The sequence below is a fragment of the Lepisosteus platostomus genome, chromosome 3 (assembly GCF_059453375.1).
Source record: "Lepisosteus platostomus isolate fLepPlt1 chromosome 3, fLepPlt1.hap1, whole genome shotgun sequence".
In the NCBI taxonomy this organism is placed as follows: Eukaryota; Metazoa; Chordata; class Actinopteri; order Semionotiformes; family Lepisosteidae; genus Lepisosteus; species Lepisosteus platostomus.
Window position 1 is genome coordinate 8,677,705 of NC_142613.1, and position 21,057 is coordinate 8,698,761.

General features: G+C 45.2%; 1 protein-coding gene across 1 annotated transcript; it reads left to right on the forward strand.

Moving 5' to 3' along the window:
- Positions 1-12,954: 12,954 nt before the first annotated feature.
- On the forward strand, positions 12,955-20,522 carry LOC148674270 (S-adenosylmethionine synthase). The gene is made up of 9 exons (XM_088624262.1): positions 12,955-13,230; positions 14,978-15,055; positions 15,272-15,394; positions 15,877-15,989; positions 16,174-16,317; positions 17,003-17,221; positions 17,327-17,509; positions 17,899-18,032; positions 18,639-20,522. The coding sequence occupies exons 1-9, from the start codon at positions 13,137-13,139 to the stop codon at positions 18,739-18,741; spliced, it is 1,191 nt and encodes a 396-aa protein (XP_088480388.1). The 5' UTR covers positions 12,955-13,136; the 3' UTR covers positions 18,742-20,522.
- The last annotated feature ends 535 nt before the right edge of the window (positions 20,523-21,057 follow it).

Here is a 21,057-nt window from a genome sequence, read left to right on the forward strand (position 1 = left end):
ATACACTGCTTTACTAACTATATCAGAATCTACATGATTGTATAGACAGATATAGATGAAAATGTATTAGGAAGAACAGTGATCCTAATACACACCCCTGTGGGACTCCACAAATTATATCCCCACAATTAAAATATCGGACTTCAAATACAGGCTAAAATAAATTTCAGAGCAGTGGTATATTTTTTGGGATGTATACATAGTATTCAAAATGAGGTTGGGGTAGTCCATCACACAATTCCAGCATAACACTCCTTGATTTAAATTCTACACTTTTAACTATATATCCTAAGATTCCGTTTGACTTTTTTATTCTCTCAAAAATGTATGTCTCAATTCTTAATCCTAACCCGTATATAACCTTGAATGCCTGTAGGCTTGAGCCTGTGATTTGAAAATTAATATTTTATGAAGAGCTATGTCAAAAGCCTGTTCAAAATGTAAATGTCTCTATGTCTGTCACTGCAGTTACTGCAAAGAGCTAAAGAAGCAAGACCAGGCTTTTCTAAATCCACACTGACTATCGCCTAAAAACCTTTTTCCATATAAATGTTCCTCTAGTTCTAATTATAGTTTCCATACTCTCTCATAAATAAAAGTCAGTCATATTGGTTTAATTCTGCCACCTTGTTTATGCATGGGCATTACATTACATACTGTACATCTGGAGTGATTGTTGGAGGTATGTCGTTGGTGCCAGAATACCACGAGACACAAGCACAGTGCAGTAATACAGTACATTCTGCCATACAGGTACATCTGCAAAATGCCATGATTGACAGTTCAGAGAGGTAACAGGGAGTTAGGATGAACAGTGTTATTTCAGCAGCTGGTTCTAATGTCTATAAAATATCTGTTAGACTGTGTGAGGACACCTGGTAGCTTTAGTGATTGTTCTACAGGGATCTCTTGTGTTACCAGTGCAAGATGGAATTCGCTTAATCTTCAGTACTATACCTTGGGACTGAGATTCAGTTGGAGGAATTACAGCACATGCTGTCATTTTGACTCGAAACAGTACAATTAGTGTGTAGACTAATTTGAAAACATCTAAAAGACTATAGTTTGTGGTTCCTTAAGTGTTCAGTGATACAGATTCTTACCGACATCAATCTACTTGCAAGGCAAAGCTGGAGTTGTCTTATTCTGACCATAAATGTCAGATACTGTAGTTTCTAAGTATCATCTGCAAACACGAAGAATTCATTTCTATAGTAAATGCGTAACTTGCTTTGTGTACCAAGCTTTGAAATGTTGCAAATTTAGGAGGAAATACTGATTTCTGGTCAGTATTTCCTAATGTGTAGTGAGGACAGCTTACTGCTGCTCAGCCTTTTTGTTTGATTTGCAAATCAATAAACTACATATTGCTACAGAAAAAGCTTCCAGAAAGCACATTCTGCAGCTAGAAAGTTAATACAGGGAGTAATTTAGCATGACCCCTTCATCTCTAGTTTGCTGAACTACAATACTGATTACCTTCCCCGCACCATTTCCTCTGCATTGTGTGGAATCTTCCACAGCTTTTTTATGCTAGAATAATTTGCCCTTTATGGACAAGAAGCAATCACTGCAAAAATGAAGGAGTCACATTTGTAACAGGACACATAAGAGATATCCATCACTGTACAAACTGTTCTCTGTTTGGAGGCATTTCAACCCAGAGCTACAGTATCACCCCTCTGGTAATGAAAGAAAATGTCTTTTAAGCAGAACACAAATACCTCAACTGGGAGCCCTTTTTCTTTTGCTCTAGGTTTGGTGAAGAATCATACAGATTTCATTGCCAGGTTTGTTCTGAATCTCATCTGCTGCTTTGCTGATGTGTCTTTCACCCTGAAGACCACATGAGAGTCATTTCAGACATGAAAACGATAAACAGCTCAGCTTCTGCTGCAGTCCAGCAGCAAGCTGGTTTATTTCTTTCTCCCCATGTATGCCCAGTACCTGCGATGATTGGAGGATTCAAACCTCTTGAATCTTAAAGGCTAGAGACTCGTGAACATGTTTTCTAAACTGAACAGGAGACCCCTTGGTAAAAAAAAAAAACAGTCAAAAGCCCATATATTCCATCTGTATGGACATCTGTAGATGGGATCAAATTGATTACTAATGAGATTATTTTTAGTAGCAGTAATAGAAATATTAGTAATGCCATTGTCATTCCAGGGTACTGGGCGAAGTGCCAGATGAGAGGAAAGTGATGTCAGAAGACTGTCATGCTCAGTGTTGGGTGTCAGGGTCTATATCAGTGTGAGTAGTGCTAGCCTGCCTCTCTCTCACAGGGTCAGACTCTTGGGCTCTAGTGCAAAGTGACCAGCCTGAGAGAGCATCCTATTGGATCATACAAGATTCAAGGCACATGGGACCTGCTTGTTTGGTTTACTCAGTTTCTGTGCGCTCCTGCTCCTGTTTTTCAGTACTGTTTTTCCATCAGGTTCAGCTACAAACTCGTGGCTGTGTGTGAAGCAGGGCTGCACTATTCCAGTCACACAGGTCTGCAGCGTCTGCCAGTGTTCGCTTCACCTGCGCTCTTAATTACAGCAATTAACTATTTATTTGCTGAACAAGACCACTTTAGCCCTGCCTCCAGTCTCAACTGCTTTCTGGTTTAATGAGACCTCTAAAATGTGCTGGATTGTAGCTCCCAAAGATCAGAACTTGACAAGAAGGCAGAACTGTCAGCTTCAGGGGTGTTGAAATAAACTGCTCACAGCTGTGAGTTATGTGTCCTGACAAGTTGAGTGGAGTTCATCAGGTCCAGGGTCAACTAGCATCGCCCCAGGTCAGCCCGAGAAGCTGCTGGGGTGTGAGAAACAACCCAACTCTCACGTCAAGGATATCTGATCGTTGAGCTGTCCACAGTGCAATTCTCACATGTATGTTTTTGAAAGAGAACACACTAAAAAACTTAAAAAAAAGACACCTCAGAATCACCTCCTCCCCTCATTCCCTGGGCATGGGGTTATGCAGTCCCTGTAAACGCTCAAGTCTCTCTGTTGTTTTATTTTGCACCAGTACGTATGCAGATTTTCCAGCCCAATGCATGCAGCTGGACCCTACAGGCAATTTTGTGAGCATAATCTGGAATCTTGCAAATTTCTGCAGGTTTATGGTGTCATATTTTGACGTTGCTCATTTCAATAAAAACCTTGTTTAAAAAACTGGTGTTTCTGGTGCCAGATACATTGTCTCCACACCAGCCCCTTACTGGGTGACTAAATCACATTCCTTGCCCTTATTAGGGGACAGGGGCCGGGGTCCCACTGGACAGAAATATTGCTGTCATTGCTGTTTGGGCTGTTACTAATCTAAGACTGATACAGTAGGCTGAAAGCTGTGAATATGAGGCCAGACTGATGTATGCGGGTTGGATTGGACACTCACAAGAAGTGAACCTCTGAATCAGAATGAGAGAGGGGTGGTCTTTTTACTAGCACTGTTCAGCGCAGTTGTTCTTGACCTTGGCTGACTAGAGGAAACCAACCACTTTCACTGATTGAGCAGGTGCACTAATCCTGTACATTAGTAGGCTTTAGCTAAAACTCATAATCTGTTAATGTTACCCCAATGAAAAACAGAAATTGTGTACAGCCTGATTGCATGTGCATGAACATATTTTTTGGCTGCATGATTTGTCACTGTCTGAAAACCAATTCAACCACCCCTGGGGGAATATAGGAGTTTTTTGCAGAGCAGTGTGGCACATTTCGTTCTGCTTTGGCTTAAAGAGGCCCATAACGTAGGCCAAGCCTGTGCCAGAAATGGACTGGAAAGGCCTACTCTCAGTCTCCTAAACACTGACTCTACACAGAGCCTGAATTGGGTAAAATGACAGCTTGCATGTGGTCTTGAGTTTATCCATGATTCCAATGTGGGTGTTGATCAGGTGACTTTGAAGAAGTTGACCCCTGTGCTCCTGTCCTGGGTGTGTAGAGGGGAATTGGTTTCTATTAGTAATCATGGTAGTCATGGAAACTCCTTGCATTGGTACGCAGTGGACCAAGCCTCACTGCGATAAGACTGGGATTACCCCATATGCCACACTGGCATAACCCCAAGACTCTTTCGGAACACACAGTCCCTCCTGCAGCTTCCTGGCTACCTGCAGGCTTGCAAAGACATCAGTGAGAGATGTGGCTCACCTCAGTCCAGTCTCCTGTGAGGGGCTGTGGAACATTCTGCACAGCAAAAGATGCGGAGTCTGACAGGAAAACGTGTCAGAGGACTATATCAGTCCATCCTCATTCTCTCCATATTGGACTACCTGTAAAATGAAAAATGCGAAGAAAGTTTAAATTAAACTCATGGGCTTACCTAGATTAAGGAATCCTGCTGCATTATTTATAGGATTTTAGTTACGTTCCTTGTCTTCCATGACTTTTATGTGCATTCTGAGCATAAAAGCCACAAAGACACAAGAAAAAGTTTAATTTCACATTTCTAGTGCATCTTTGGGAGGAACAGTGAGAAAGAATCCAAAGAAATAGGAAGTTCTTAAATAATTGTGAATATACAGTATTATAAGGCTGCAGTCATTGTCCTCATGAGTTCCTCCTATCTGCCCTTCCCATGATTCATTGCGTAGCGGTGATTTAGCAAGTAATGGCATTGTTGCTGTTCTATTATTCTAACTCCAAATAAACCGCAAAGGAGCAGCGCCACCCCCCACACACCTAAAAAGCACCTTACAAAGCCTGCTCCCTGCCACACACACACAGCGCTCTCTGTTCAAGAACGTTTCAAACAAAATGAGCTTCTGTTACAGTGTTTTTTTTGAGAAGGTGGCTCGTGTTTTCTCTTTTTACAACAGCAGCCCTTCAGTGTTTGACCACATTTGTGCCTGCATTAGTGGTGAACTTGTGGTGACCTGTGTTTGGTGGGAACAGCTGTGAGAACACATTTAAAACACTGTGGAGGGTTAGGTGACATCCTGTGATCTTTTTTTGGAAATGAAGCTTTTGCATCAACTAGTGACGAGCAAGCACAAAGGCAAAAATGGTGCCTATCTTGTTTAGGTTCCTGGAACAAAAACAGCTTTAAAGCTTAAGATGCCAGTGAAGTTTTTAAGAAGCAGCTTTGTATGAAGATGTTCAGTGAGTTCTTTTTCCAAGAACCTCATGAAGGCTGTAGACAAGCGATAACTCATTTTTCTCTGTATGGTTTGCTAAATGTGTTGATCAGGCAACAGACTTCACTCTTCCAACTGGTTTAGATCAAGTACACATGGGAATAGCTGCTATACAGTCCTGTTTTATTGTTGTTGTTTTTTTCATTTAGCAACCAGGGCTTCACAAATCCAGTCAGAACATCAGACCTGCTGCAAATCCAACGGGACTATCCTACTCATCTGGTACTGTTTTAGACCAATAACCAGTGCTGGTCATAGCAGCCAAAGCACCCACACACCAGCCATGAATGGGACGGATTGGAAGTGAAAGCAGACCAGCATGTCTTTGGGAGGTGGGAGAAACCTGAAGCACTGGGCAACAACCCGGTGAACACTCCACACGCATGCACCGCAAAGCTGGAATCGAACCCTGGACTTTGGAGTGCCAGGGGTATGAGTCACACAGAAGAGGAGTAATCTGGAAGCAGGACAGCAGGATTAATGGGTCTCCTGCTCAGTGAGGTAAGATTGGTCCATTAAAGCCTTAATTAACCTAATTTAACCCTCTTGTGCCATTGCTGAGTTACAGAGATCTGCAAAATCTTTTTGCTCTGCTGTCCTTGAGAGTCCTGATAAGTGACACAACATTTACAGTTTTCTATGCTTGCCTTTGGCTAAACTCTCACAAATATCACGTCAAACAGGAACATGCAGCCAAGACATCCTTTGTTTTAAAAAACGTCCTTGGATAAGTAAGATGTGACTAAATTTCTCACTTTGAGGAGCACATGTAGTGATCAGGAATCAGTGCAGTGCAGACAGGGATAATGGATGCTGACCAAGTCCTAGTGTCATCCTTGAAAATTAGGGGTCTCCACCCTGCTCCTAGAAAGCCCCAATCCAGCAGGTTTCATATGTGGACTTCAAATCACCAATTTCTAAAAACCTGGAGCAATTTCATTGTGAACAATTAAGCAGGTTAAGGTTTAAGAAAATATTCAAATTAATTCTGTTATCCCTGTTTGTGAGGCATGTAGTATATTATGTATTCTGTGTAATCTTTAGTTATTTTTTTCAACTTTTATCATTTTTTTCATGCTACAAACTGCCTGGCTTCAGAGAACACATCACTAGCGTGACTGGGAGGGCATGTGTAGAAAGAGCCTGCCATCATACCATGCTGAGGCATTGTCATCAGAAGCACCCCACTGCATCTTATTCTGCCAGATGATGGAAAAAACTAAATAAAAATAATATTTCCCATCATATGAAATGAATATGGTCCTGTATATAACATATAAACAGTCAATAAAATTACAGTTCTCATAAGTTTCACATTACTGCAGGACCCAAACAGCTTGTATATTATATTTGTTTATGCTGATGACTACAGAAGTTGAAGTTAAGATAGAATGAATAAGTCTAATGTAAATAATACACCTGCAATTAATGGAAGTGTATTAGACAGCATCCATTCATTCAATTATATTTATCGCTAGCACTAAAAGAGCTTCATTTAAAAAAATCCAGATGAATGTGCTTGAGTTACAAACAAATTGTGAGATGTGGCTCTTGTGTAAGGAGTTCACAATTTGCAACAATAGTTCTTTAGTCCTTGTTTTGTATGAAGGACCTGCTGCTGTAAAGGATTTGCCATGTTATCACTGATTCATCAAGCTGGCGGCTGTAAGATCTGCTGAATCACTGGGGACTGACGCAATGCTCTCTGTGTATTGGTGCATCGCTAGGCTGGCTAAGCAGTGTGGCCCGGCTGTTGTATTGACTGTGCGCTGCACTATGCAAGATTAGATTGAGGAGGATGTTGGTTTTAAAGCAGCCTGCTTCCTAGATTAGAGCCATACAGAAATCTCTACCATGTGGCAGCTCATCTAGACTGGGTCTGCCTCTAGACTGACTTCCTTACTTCTGGATCAATCGCAGGCGCTGATTGCTGGTACTTGTAAAATCTTTCCAGCTACATACAATAGGAAAGCAAGAGTCTCCTATGAATAACCAACCTTAAAAGAAAAAAAGAATGATTTATCCAGTAGAACAAAGTATTTGTTTCTACACCCTCCCCACCCCAGCTAGATTCTATGTATGAGGAATGTGGCATAAATTCCTAAAATACTATAGCCTGCGCACTCGCAGTGTAAATTGTTTACTCTAAAAGAACAACAAAGTGCCTCTCGAGTGTCCCTTCCAAAGAATCAGCTTTAAAAGATGTTGAATAAAATACCTATCGTGTTCATCTTATTAAATCAGGTCGATTACCGTGATCTTAAACTGAAATGCAAACAAAAGCGAAAGGACCCAGAACCCATCCAGAAAAAGAGTGTACAGGAAGTGGTGTGATACAAGGCAGACCGTAATCAAGTTCACAAATGCCTGATAAAATCAGCTGTGTATACTAAATAAATGAGCACAGGCGTATTGATGGGATCTTATTTAATGAGTAATTTTACTGCAACGATCCTTTTCGTGCAAGTTGTGTGTACTAGGTGGGTTGTTTTTATGATAAATGGACACAGAACATTCTACAGAAATATTGAATTCTGGCTGAACTGTGCGAGCTTTTTCTGCTGCACATTTTACAGGCTTCCAGCGAGTATGGCAGCCAAGGCTCTGTGCTTGAGAGGAGAGAGAGGAAGAGAGCTTCTTATCCCAGGAAAGCTCTCTTCAGGCGAGTCAGCAGCTCACCTCTAAGGCCAGCCGCTCTTTGAATTTGGGAATGAGCTCTAGGGAACAGATCCCTCGTTTTCACATTCCGAGCTCTAATACTAGAGCAGCAACAGCGTGTGCTTATTTCTATAGTGATTATTAGTGGAAATGAACAGAATCATAAGCACGCCTTTAAATTATTTCTCAGTCTATAGAAACTGGTTGGATTTGCATGAATATCAACAACAGGCCCTCCTTCCTCGATGAGAATATTGTGACTGAATGCTTTCCTTCTCAAAGACAGTGCAGTTTTTAACTTGTCAGTCCACGAGGATGAATATGTGCTTTTTACACCATTGGCTTGTATTGGCTTGTGTAATTCTTACACAAACAAACCAATTCCAGCTGAGATTAAAGGAAGACATCAGTAAATTAACAAAACAAATATGTTTTTTTTTAATCTCAGTACTTATTCATTATGTTTTCTCTTCTATCAAAAAGCTGGATGAAATCCCCAGTTCAAATAGACTCCAACAAGCAAACAAACTACTCAGCATGAATGGCTTTATGATGTTTGTAAACTTCTTTATGTTCTTATTTGGAGCTATGGTTGTAAATGTCAGTGGGAAGGTAATGCCACAACCACTGTTTCTTTTGTGATTTAAAAATCTGCAAGAAGCGGCACAGTGACTCCAGGTCAAAGTCTTTGATTAAACCTCATTAAACCTCATGTTTCTGTAAACACTCCCATTTCTCACAACAAGATCTCCAGGTCTGTCAGAAACAGTTTGCTCATTGTGTCTCTGCAATGACTGGCTTGAGAGGCTACTGGCTTCAATAAGGTAATAGAGACAGATATACAGTATTTCCTATTCAGATGAAAAGCTTTTGCTCCCCTGTAACTTGGCCTGAACCTTGAACTCCTGCAGCCCCAATAAAGTAATTAATTTAAGACGTGGACAATGTAAGATTATCTCTGTTCAATTACCTCATTGGTGCAATGAGGCTGATCGGCTTAGAGGAGATTTTGCTACAGCCTGATTGCCACTGGATCCTGACTGATCCAAGACCCCTTTCTTTAACTGTATCTCAGACTTTTCCATTTCTAAATGTAACCCTTCAGCTCCATTCTCATCCACAGTGAAGTGCTTCAGCTGTATAAAAGGGGGTTGATCCCTGTGTCCTGGTGTCACATGTCAACAGGCTGCTTAACACCACAGTAACCAGGATAATGGACTTGGTCTTTGTCTTGGTCTGTTTCGAATGAGAAGCAATACTGAAACAAACTGTCCTTCACTAAAGTTACGCACAGTCCTACGTGGTGCAGTCTTCCAGAGGGCAGTCGGACATGGAGCACAGCCCTCTCACTCAGAGCAGAACAGTGGGCTGTTAGAGCCCTGGGTTTGGGGCAATAAGAAGCCAGGGGATGGGGCAAAGGGACAGATTAAGAGTAATGGGGCAGGCTAGATTACAGGGTTAGATTATACGTGTCTGCCTGGGATGTATTGCTTTGGGGATGCTTCAGATCACACTGGAACATACCAACACCCTTTCATGGGTACAAGAAAAAATAACAGTTAAAAAGATTTAAAAAATAACATGAGTGTTTTCAGTGACACCTTACTGTACAGAGTGCAGAACTCCCATAGTGAACGTCCTTGACCAGCTTCTCTGTCTCCAAGATGAAAAAAAGCCCATTTTCATTGGCTGAGAACAAGCAGAGACGCGATTTCGCCCATCAGGCCAGGTACTGTAGCCATGGAGACTGCAGAATCGGTGCAGAGGCTGATGTCGGCGCATCAGCGCAGAATCCCTGCTGGCGGCGGGCCAGAGGAGTCAGCTGGGCCTGGGGGTGAAGGAGGTCACACAGCAATCCCAGACAGAGAGGAGGGAGAGGAAGGTCTGGCCCTGTGATGTACTGCAGCAGAGCTCATCAACAAAGAATCTCCTTTCCTGGTGCTGCTTCAAGAAAAGGGCACTGGGGAAAGCTTAAAAAGGAGACAGAAATGCCTTCTGCTTGCACTAAAGTAGTCTGATGAAACATCCGAGAGCAACTGGTTACTATACGGAATACATCAGGAATAACGTCTAGCACATATGTTTGAAAATGTTGCCTGTTTTGAAGCATATGTGCTAGAAATTATTCCTAATGTAAAGCACTTTGTTATTAGCCACATTATAAGGGTTCTGGAAAATATAGACCCTGAGGTACATTTTAAAGCTTAAAGTCAGATGAATCATGGACAGCAATCCTGTGCCCGTTGGAGAAGCGTTGAAATGCCTCCCCAGGTTCAACTCCATAAATGCAACACCGTGTCCAGAACGTGGGCAAGACCTCAATGCAGGCGTTACTGTCCCGATTGGAATCCCTCCTCTTAAGGGCGCTCCGGCTCTTTCACATTTTAGTTGATTATGTGCACCTGCCTCCATTCCTGCCCCTCCTTATTCAAGATGGGAGCTCTCGCTACTCCTGGCCATGCATTGGAAGACGGACGCCCGGAGGCCCCGCCCACCACCAAGTTGCCCTAAGCTTGAGGGCATAGGCCTCCTATCGGCATCCTGACACTGCTGAGTCCGGGGCTCGGAGCGCCTAGCCTCGTCATCCCGTTTTTATTCCCTGTCCCCGTACCGGATCCCGTCCAGGCTTTCAACTGCGTCTTGTTTTCGTCGCGGATGGATGACTCGGATTAGGACCTTGGACTTCGCCCCGGACTTCCCCCTGGACTCCCTTGGACTAGTTCGCCATGGCCACGCCCCCCCGAGCACCAGTTCACCGTCATCACGCCCTCCCTGTTCATCAACCTGCCCTGATCCTTGTCTCCTCCCCGTTGTCCTTTTCCCACTTACTTCCGGATTATACCGTCTGCATAGGGTCCTGAACCACGCATCGTAACAGTTACTCAAAATCCATCTGCTGAGTTTAAAGTACCACTCTGGACATACACAGCACTGCCATATGAAAGCATTATGTGTTTTGAAAGGACTTTGCGCAAGGTACTGATGAACTACAGTAGCAGGATCTGTGAGAAATTAGGATCATACCGTTGACCTTCTAACAGATGCTGGTCCTTATTTACTCTGTAGGCAAACTGCCCACAGCATAGAGAAATAAATATATGGGCGGTCAGCCCACAAGGAAAACTGAATCCAACAATTCTTTTTCACATTTAATAAATATCAGGACTTTTGCCATCTTTTGTTTCTTTATTAAGTTAACTGCTAGTGTTTTTCTGCTTTAAGTAAAACACTCCATTCTAAACAGGAGCTGCGCATTAGAGGCATCTGTGTAGAGAGAACTGTTTTTCATTTCATTTAGCTGAGTGTTCGATGCTATCATTATAAGGATTCGTGGAATTCAGATAATGATATTTCTTTTATTATTGTGAGTTTTTTTCCAGCTCAGGTCAAAATGACTTCTCGAAACAGCCACGAGGCCGCCTGTTATCTTGCTGGAAGACCAGCTAATGGTCACTGATAAGCTCTGCGATGGAAAATTGTTTGCTTTGTTTCTTTTAATTCAATTGAAGTCCAATTTCCATGAACGTTCGTTTGTCTTTGTTCCTGCTCTCGGTCCCTGTTTGGGCTGAACAGGGGAAGCTGATATCATACAGACCTGGTGTAATTCAATAATGGACCTGTGTCCCAGGCAGGGGAACCAGCAGGTCTAACAGTGAGCTTGTGCAACCTGGCCACGGGCTTTCCTCAGGGGTCTATTAGATCATGGAAGTAGCATGCTGCTGGTGTTGAAACACGTGAAGCATTGTCTGATTTCCAGGAGGACACTGATTCCTAATGCAGCACTGGGTCACACATACAGCTCCGTGTGAACAACATACAATCTCAAACTCACACTTGGCACAGTGCTGTGAAATTGCATTTCATCTGCAGTGAAAACAATGTTCGCTGAAAGAACCCTTAGCATCAGGAAGGCAGGAGTGGGCTGTATAATTTGCACAGAAGCGCAGAGGCACCTAAGAAAAATGTGGTTTAACTGGTATCTATATGTCAGGTATGTTTTTTTTTATTAAAATGGTTAATCATGTGATTTAACTAACCATCATATCGTAACGGCATGTGAAAAGCACTGGATCTGTTTACATGCGGAACATATTATTTCAGCGTGTCTAAAATGAGATTGTCAGACATATTTGACTGCAGTATATTTGTATATATGGAACTCCTTTACCCACCCAGAAAGCCGTTTATACTGAATGTGTTAGCGGTCCCCCGGAACACAGGACGTCAGTCCAACACAGGACAGAACGCACGCTCGATAACAGCGAGAGAAGCCAATTAACCTGGCCTACATGTGGGGTTCAATGCCCTTAGAACATATCCAAAGTCGGTAGGATAGAAAAGACGACTCATTCACGAATTACATCACTCAATCCATACCCAGTCATTCTCCGCATTGATTGTCCGACATCGGTTTGCGCCAGTTTGAAGATTATTGTTGCACGAATAGTTGCGACATAAATACAAAGAAAATATATTCTAATAGAACAATAACAACCACCACCACCTCAACAACAATTATAATGTATTTGAAAGTAATTCATACACAATGAACATTTTATTTTCTAAATTCTGCTGAATTAAGCATAGCCAGCGTTACTGAATTTTGAGGATTCAAGGGTACTTAGTTGTACACAAATATAGCCCGAGTGATTTACTAAATATAAATGAATAACGTCAAAACATGTCAAAAACACATTTCAGCTACACCGGCCCTGGTGAAGCCATGTGTTGCTATGGATTTTTGCTTTTATTAAGTGCAGCTGTCTGGCTAACTACACATCTTTCAATTCTGCACAGAGTACAGCACCCGAACATCTTCTCTCGCCAATCTCCTCGACTCCAATTGACTCAGCGTCTGAGAAGAGTCGATTTTATAGCGAGGGATAGAAAGATTCGCCTTCGTGCCTCTGTTGGATACGAAGCTTGGAGACGACGCGGACGGCGACGCGTAATTAACATTACCACGGATTTTCATGTCAGCTGAAGGAGCTGTTACCACGTAGACTTTAGCAAACAACGCCTGCAATCTTCCACATAATATACGTTTCCACCCATTCGGTCCGAAATGGTTCCGCCCGCTAAAGCCGAAAAGAAGCGAAAGAGGAGGGCTCGAGGGCGCGCCTCCGTGACGTCAGAGCCCCTTCTAAGGCGGATAAAAGCTGCTGTGCAGCAGTTTGCCGGCACATTCAGCCAAGAGGATCCGGTCAGCTTGCTTGTTACAGAGGGCAGTAAAAACAAAAGAGAAAAAAAGTCCCAAAAAACCCTACGTACCTAATACATCATTAGATAAACCTTAGAGTTCTTAAAGCAGAGTTTATATTGGTAAGCTTTAAATCCAGTTTTGAAGATGATGAATGGGCAAATCAACGACTTCCACAGCTCCCTGATCGAGGAAGACTGCTTTCTCTTCACTTCGGAGTCTGTCGGGGAAGGTCACCCAGGTTCGTTTCTGTGTTTCTCTGCAGCCAGCTAAGCGGGGCTGCCCTTGTCTGTGTGTCGTATGTGTATGTCGATATTCGGGCGCTTCCAGACAATGGCTTGTGCGGGCGATATACGTCACGAGTTAAATTGTTTAAAAATATCCGGTAGACCTTGGTCCTGTTGGTCTTGTGTAAATAGGAGCAGTCTTTGAGCGGCCGTGACCGTGACATTGATTGGGCACGTTTCTGTCCTGTATTAGCCGGTATTGCCAGATTACATCATACGCTCGGCAAGCCGGCCACGCGTGGTGGCTTCTCATCCTCACCACTTAACGTAAATAACTATACGCCCGTATTTGGTTGTATAATATCTTCTTGTATTGGGTATTTTAAGTATTATGTTGTTTTTTCTTAAAAAAATTGAATTTCTTCCACAAGTCTCACACGGGAGCCCCTTTAAGTCTGGGCGCACTGTCGGGCACGAGCAGAGGTAGATTTCCGCTGTAGCGCGTGAATGTCAGAGCCGACGAAAAGGGGCCACGAGGTGCGGGCGCGAGTCTTCCTCTGTAAATGCGCGCGCGACCGCGTTGCCTCTGAAATGGTAGAGATTTGCCAGTGATGATCCCCCCCTCCCTCCATCAGGCTCATGTACAGGGTTAGAAATGAGGCTATTTTAAACAAAAGATGACTTTCTTTTATTTACTTATTTTACTTATTGAGGAAGTGCCGACAGACCGCAACTCAAAGTCCGCAGCATCCAGGGCTAGCGAACAATGGGGATTATGGCGGACCTCCTGTGCTTAATTGGACTTAAACACTCGGAACCCTCTCAGAACCCCGCTAGCAGTATTCCTTAAGATGGAATGCCGTTTTTCGGAGCCGACCGAGCCCGAAACGAGAGAGGGCACCCCCGAATTCCCGTCTGCCGTCTGGGTCGGCTTCAGCCCGGGAACATTCGGTCATCATGGCCGCCTCTCGTGTTGCGGCAGAGCCTCTCTTCAGGGGAGGGCGGGGGCCGCCGGTGTCACGTCGTGCGCCGGTCTCCGGCGTGAGCCCGTGCGGGGACTGGCCGCGCAGGGGCGCGTGTAGTGGGGGGAGACTGGGCAGCGCGATCGTGGCTTCCTCCGGGTCGGAGAGCGCCGCTCTGGAGCCTGGCGCCCGTGTGAGAGACGTGGAGGCGGCGTGTGTCCCGTCTGAAAGGCCTGGGGTTGCTGAAACGGTTTTTTTTTAGCGCGTACGTGTCGGTGGTACTTCAGTGCGTGTTGACTTTTCGGATTTCAAGCAAAGGCAGCGTTTCTGCGAAATGTCCTTTGGAACGTGTAACGGCAGAGGGGCGTGGGGCGATACCTTGAGGGGAGGGGGGTGGTGGTGGTGACGGTGACGTTTTATCACCCTTGTTCGATTAGCGTTCGGGGAAGCCAATAGTAGCAGTTCAGTTCATAACGAGCGTAGAGACAGACCGGGGCGGACTTGCGCGATATTTATGTATACCGTGATCCTCCAGCCAATCGCTGGCGTTCGTGGGCGGGGCTGTGGCGCGCTCTTCTCAGGCCTGACAGTCACGAGGCGCTCTGCTCTTGCTGCAGAAGTGCCCCTTGCAGCACTTGCTTGCACTGCAGCTGTTTGGAATAGGACCCCCCCCCCCCCACTACACCCGCTATGCCCCAGGGCCTCTGCATTCAAGCCCCCCCCTCTCTGTCAGTGTAAAAAAAAAAAACAACAACAATTGCAACTGCAGAAACTGAGCAGGGTGTGTCTCATTCCACAGACAAGATCTGCGACCAGATCAGCGATGCCGTTTTGGACGCCCATCTCAAGCAGGACCCGGATGCCAAAGTCGCCTGCGGTAACTATTGTTGCTCTTATCTTCAGGCTTCAGGCCAGCTGTTTCCTTTCCGTGCCTGTTGACTCTGGTCTCTGTGGAGCCTCATTTCCCCACTGCGGTAATCGGGTTTCATTTACTCTTTGCCTTTTCGCTTTGCAAGGCGGCCATTAGTTCGGTTCGGCAGCTCCTAAGCCGCTTCAGCTCCTGATGCCTGTCGACATTCTGTTCTCGCTGCAGAAACGGTGGCGAAGACTGGCATGATCCTTTTGGCTGGAGAGATCACATCCAGGGCCAACGTGGACTATCAGAAGGTCGTGCGGGAAACCATTAAGCACATTGGCTACGACGATTCCTCCAAAGGTGAGTGCTGCGCTCAAGGCTGGCGCTCCGACAGTGAGTGTTGGCACCCCATGCCTCCTGGGCTCAAGTCTTTGTTTGACGGTGGCGATGCAGGCTCGCCGAGCTCGACTGGCCCCAGCACGGCTTGCCTGGGTTTCTGAGAGCGTGCAGCAATGGAAAGAGTGCAGTCTGCCGTGCAAACTCATAAGATCAGATCACTTTATTGGCCATATACAAATTCCTAATACAGGAAATTCTTCTTGCATACCCCAGCTTCCTCTCCATGAGATGCACAGACGGGGAGAGAAGCTTGGGGTCAGAGAGCAGGGACAGCCATTTATACGCCGCCCCTGGAGCAGTTGGGGTTAAGGGCCTTGCTCATGGGCCCAACAGAGTAGGGTTCCTCTGCCGGCTGCAGGGTACGAACCGGCAACCCTCCAGCCACAGGTGCAGATCCTTAGCCACCGCACCTCATCTGACAGTCCTTGTATTTCTCCCCCTAGGTTTCGACTACAAGACCTGCAATGTGCTGGTGGCCCTGGAGCAGCAGTCTCCTGACATTGCCCAGGGCGTGCACCTGGACCGCAACGAGGAGGACGTGGGAGCTGGGGACCAGGTGGGGACCCGCCCTGCATCCCACTTTAGTTCTAGCGCTAAGAATTTGCACTTTGCAATTTAAAGCGGTTCGATTTTGCCCAGAGGCAGCAGGGCTTTGATGTGTCGCGAATCCGCCAGTCCTGTGCCAAGATCGGACGCTCAAAGGTGCCGCCTGTGCCTTCCTCTCTCCCGCCCACCTGCAGGGTCTGATGTTTGGCTATGCCACTGACGAGACCGAGGAGTGCATGCCCCTGACCATCGTTCTTGCCCACAAGCTGAACGCCAAGATGGCAGAGCTGCGCCGCAATGGCACCCTGCCCTGGCTGCGCCCCGACTCCAAGACCCAGGTAAGCCACTCGGCCGCCGCCGCCTCGAGACCACCGGAGTCCTCGGGGCCAGCGAGTAGGGAGTGTCTTCAGAAAGGCTGGTTCATTGACGTCGCCTCAGCTGCTCTGATCTTATCCCTTAAAAAAAAAATGCAAATGTATATGGGAAGTACAAGGAGTGCACAGGTGATGAAATGCTGGTTATGGCCGATAAGATGCGTTTGCAAGAGTGTAGTTGAACTTTGCTCTATAGTCTGTATCTCCAGAGAGCCCTAACTCAAAGTGCACATCTTCACAGTATTTCAGAAACTCAGGGAGATTTTATCTTTGTGTTGCATGGCGTGACTTCTCAGGTTATTTTGTAATGCTGACCTTTTAACTGGCTCATATCGTAAAGTGCGTCCTTCTAGTTTTCCGAGTTGGGCTGCTGTCTGTCCACACTGTCGATAACCAACTTCCTGCTGCGGTTGTCTCTGCTTCAGCTTTCTGCACCCTGGAATCGCCCTGCATGCTTCAAGTTTGTTTTGCAACGTTTTAGCTGTGTAGGTCAGGCGAAAATGGTCTGGTTTTAAGTATAAATTCCTTACAAGGCACGAAGACCAGAACCTGAGAATATTGCCTCTTTGTGTGACCGAGACAGTGAGTGAACTCTTGATCTCTGTGGGAAGTGCTGCTCTGTTTACGATGTTGTGCCCCCTCCCTGTAGGTGACTGTGCAGTACCGTCAGGACCGTGGGGCTGTGATCCCGGTGAGGGTCCACACCATCGTGGTCTCCGTGCAGCACGATGAGGACGTGCACCTGGACGAGATGAGGGACGCGCTGAAGGAGAAGGTGGTCAGGGCTGTGGTGCCCTCCATCTACCTGGACGACGACACCATCTACCACCTGCAGCCCAGCGGCCGCTTCGTCATCGGGGGCCCGCAGGTGAGTCCAGCGTTCCGATCGGTCAGGGCCTAGTCCTTCGCCTGGCAGAGATCCCCCAGGGCGTCCCCTGTGCTCTGACTGAACGGGCTCCCCTCTGGTCTGCAGGGCGATGCTGGTCTCACTGGCCGGAAGATCATTGTGGACACCTACGGGGGCTGGGGCGCGCACGGAGGCGGCGCCTTCTCCGGGAAGGACTACACCAAAGTGGACCGGTCAGCTGCCTACGCCGCCCGCTGGGTGGCCAAGTCCCTGGTCAAGGCTGAGCTGTGCAAGCGGGTTCTGGTCCAGGTGAGGTTTCTTAACGGGCTACCCCAGCCTGCAGCCTGCTGCATGCACTCCTGATCAGCAGGCGTAACACTTCTGGGTCTGGCTAACAAGCTCCAAATATTTAGAAAGGAATGCATGTGACTTTTGAAGTATCGACGTCTTGATGTTTTGCGTTATTACAACCCCAATCTCGAATATTACTCTACCTTCTTATATTATTGCACATGCAGCAAAAAACTGAGATTTAGCAGTGTACGTCAGGCAAAAACAATCTGGTTTAAAGTATAAATTGTTTACAAAGCATGAAGACCAGAACCTGAGAATATCGCCTCTTTGTGTGACAATGCATGAACTCTTGATCCGTTTCCTCCCCTTGCTTAACGAAAAGCGCTGCTCTATTTACAATGTAGGTCTCGTACGCAATTGGAGTGTCGCATCCGCTGTCAATCTCCATTTTCCACTATGGGACTTCCCAGAAGAGTGAGAGAGAGCTTCTGGAGATTGTCAAGAAGAACTTTGATCTCCGACCTGGGGTCATCGTCAGGTAAAGTATAGGAGTGATGGGCTATCTTTCCATGACTTAGCTCCGTGGGTTCTCATTCTCGCCTGAGCTGGATGGTTTAGACTTTGATTAGCTACTGCCCCTCCATATTTTCCTCGACCTGTACTTATTCACAAGGACTGAAAGCAAACAGCTGGCAACGGTAGGCTTAGTGCAAAGGGTGCGTTAACTACAGAAGCTAACTGCAAAGGGGGATGTGTAACAAGACCCATGAATACAGTTCTCATCTCACTGAAGAATTCCAACCAAGTCCAGTGGCTTGATGTTTAGCGTGGGTAAGTGATTTCTTCCTGCTCTGTCCATTTTTTTTTCCGCTCGACCAGCAGGGCCTTTTGTTCTAGCTTCTGTCTGTTGAGGTTTTTGCTTTTGGGGTGGGGGGGGGGGGGGGGGAGAGAATATGATCTTTCCTCTAAAATGTGTAAGTTACTGTTCCTAGTGGGATTTGAATGTCGGAGACACCCTGTAAGAACACCGGAAGTGAATGTTTGGTGATGGTGCCTGGACCGAGAATTGGATCTCATTCTTGTTTGTGTGTGTGAAGAAGAAATCCCTGTGGTGGCTGTTAAATGAAGAAATTGTGTATTCCAGGGATCTGGACCTGAAGAAACCCATTTATCAGAGGACCGCTGCATATGGCCACTTTGGTAGGGATTCCTTCCCTTGGGAGGTGCCCAAAAAGCTCAAATACTAAACTTGTTAAGCTTTTTTTCCCCAGGCCTGTTGGTGTATACTACAGAGAAGCCTTCCAGGTCTTAGGGGGGAAAAGGCCCAAAAGTCTCCTCCTAAACAAAATCAAAACCCCAAACCCTGTCTTCTCCTAACTCGTCTTCTACTTCTTGACCACTCCGAGCTGCTGTTAGCTTAGTCTGTGTGTGTACGGGACCATAAGAGATCGGCTTCGTAAATGGCACTTGTTCCATTTGAATGTACTCATTCATCTTGGTTTTTTCCATTGTGGGGTCTGTACTTTTTTGAGACTAGACTTGTCCATGGATTCCCAGGGCCTGACCCTTGATTTAGTAACTTGAGACCACTGGTGCTTTCCCCAACCCCCCAATACAATTATCTCCTTCCACCCTCAACAGATTTGTAACGGTCTGTTTTATCCCTTCTATAAAAAGGCTGGCTGTCAGCTGAATTAGAATAAATATTGCACAGTAGAACTGCAAGGTGGCATAATTAAGAGCTTGTGAGACAAGTGGGTATTTGTCTTTACAGCTCAAAAACACACCTGATTATTCGTTACACTTCTCTCCCGGGAATGCCCAGTACATTGTGAGACATAGAATAGCTCAAAGCATTGATTTCTTAAAAAGAGATACCGCACACTAAGTTATCCTGCTTCAGCAAGGCTTTTGCAGTGCATGGCTGCCTGCTGTTATCTAATAGGCTTTTTCTGAAGTCTGTGTGTAGTTTTTAATATCTGTTAGATGACCCGAAACAGGGCTGTGGTTATATAGAGTATTTAATCAAAAACGTAGCAGATTTTTAAAAATGTTTTATCCCCCTCGCCCAATAAAAAGTAACCCCTTTCCTTGCTGGGGCCCCTCTCGTTGCGGGACGTTGTGTTACAATGGTACACCTTGTGACGGAGGTTTTTTAAAAATGCTATGCATCGTGGATGAAGCACTAGCCAAACCTTGGTTTGTGACCTTCCTGTTTTCCCAGCGCAGGTCATGGGTGCCTTGTGATGTAATACAGAAAAGTCAGAAGGCCCTTGTACCCGAGGTCTGTAGAATTGACACACTGGTACTTGACGTTTTATTTTCTTTCTGAGAAAGTTAATTCCACCAACGGTGCAGAAGCACTCCTTCTGAGGGCGGCTTCTGCTTTGTTTCTTTTTAACAAAGGTGAAATTTCAGCTCCCTTTCTGTCATGACAGCAGGTGTAGATACAGAGAAACCAGCTCCCATCATGGCATAAAGAAGGGTGTCAACAAAGCTCTCAATACTTGAAAAATGATTGTCTAGTTGTTTCCTATTTATTATTGTACTCTGAAGCTCTGCGTCGATACAGAGAAGCCCGAGCTTCAGAAGGCAGCTCTTTTAGGTTTTTTTTTTTTCTTTCCGAATGCCATAATTCATTTGTTTCCAGCAACCCCTGTGGGCTGAGGTGTCCTACAGAAAAGCCTTGGGTTTCCTCGCAGGGTTCTGGCTGGTGTGGAATATTCTTGAGTGGATAGGTGAGCATAACCACTTAGGCTTTTTTTTTTTTTGCGACGAGAGAGGCAGATTTTGGCTGGTGTTGTACAGAGAAGCCGGCTTGTTTACCTGCTCTCTTGTTTTCATTTTATTTGAGAGATTGGCCTACTGGTTGCTGTAAGTGTAAAAGTGCCTTTTCTATTTATCTGCCACCTCTCCCTCTACCCCCTCCCCAAAACTATATTTCAACCCACTCCCGTTCCTGAAATACAAGCCCCCACGCTTAAAAAATTACATGTCAAATTGAATAAAGTGCAAGATCCTTCAAGAAGCCTTTGTGTACGTGTGTTTTTTTTGTACAGCTGCAGATTTATGGTAGTTATGGGCATCTATGGAGACTGTGTGGAGCTGGTCTGATATACTCTCAGGGAATAAGTTTACATAGCTCTTTTTTAAAAAGCTTCTGGGTTTGTTGCAACCATTATAGAAAAGCATTCATTAACTTCATTTAACTTTAATTTGCTAAAGATTTACTAATTAGGTTTACCTATGTTGCCTTTGTCCTGTGCTGCCATTTTTGTATTTTTAAAAAGCAGATAAAATTTAACAAGTAACTGCATTTTTCCTCTCCCTAATAACTTTATGCAACAGTAGAAATCTGGGTTTAGGTGGTTGATCCCTCTATTTTGGGGTATCTGAGCATTCCTCATTGCAGGTTTTCAGCAGTACTGCAGCAAAGTAAACAACCTGGCACATTGTTCATGGTAATGAACACTAGGACTCATACAGACCTTTGTTCTTGGCACTTATTGGCATGAGTTCTTACATTTTATTTTATGTGATGAGCTTTTTACCTTGTGCAATGA

Excerpts from the sequence above, each read along its gene's own strand:
- LOC148674270 (XM_088624262.1), top strand. The coding sequence starts at position 13,137 with ATGATGAATGGGCAAATCAACGACTTCCACAGCTCCCTGATCGAGGAA. Across the intron at positions 13,231-14,977 it reads TGTCGGGGAAGGTCACCCAG|ACAAGATCTGCGACCAGATC; the intron begins GTTCGTTTCTGT and ends CTCATTCCACAG. Across the intron at positions 15,395-15,876 it reads CTACGACGATTCCTCCAAAG|GTTTCGACTACAAGACCTGC; the intron begins GTGAGTGCTGCG and ends TTCTCCCCCTAG.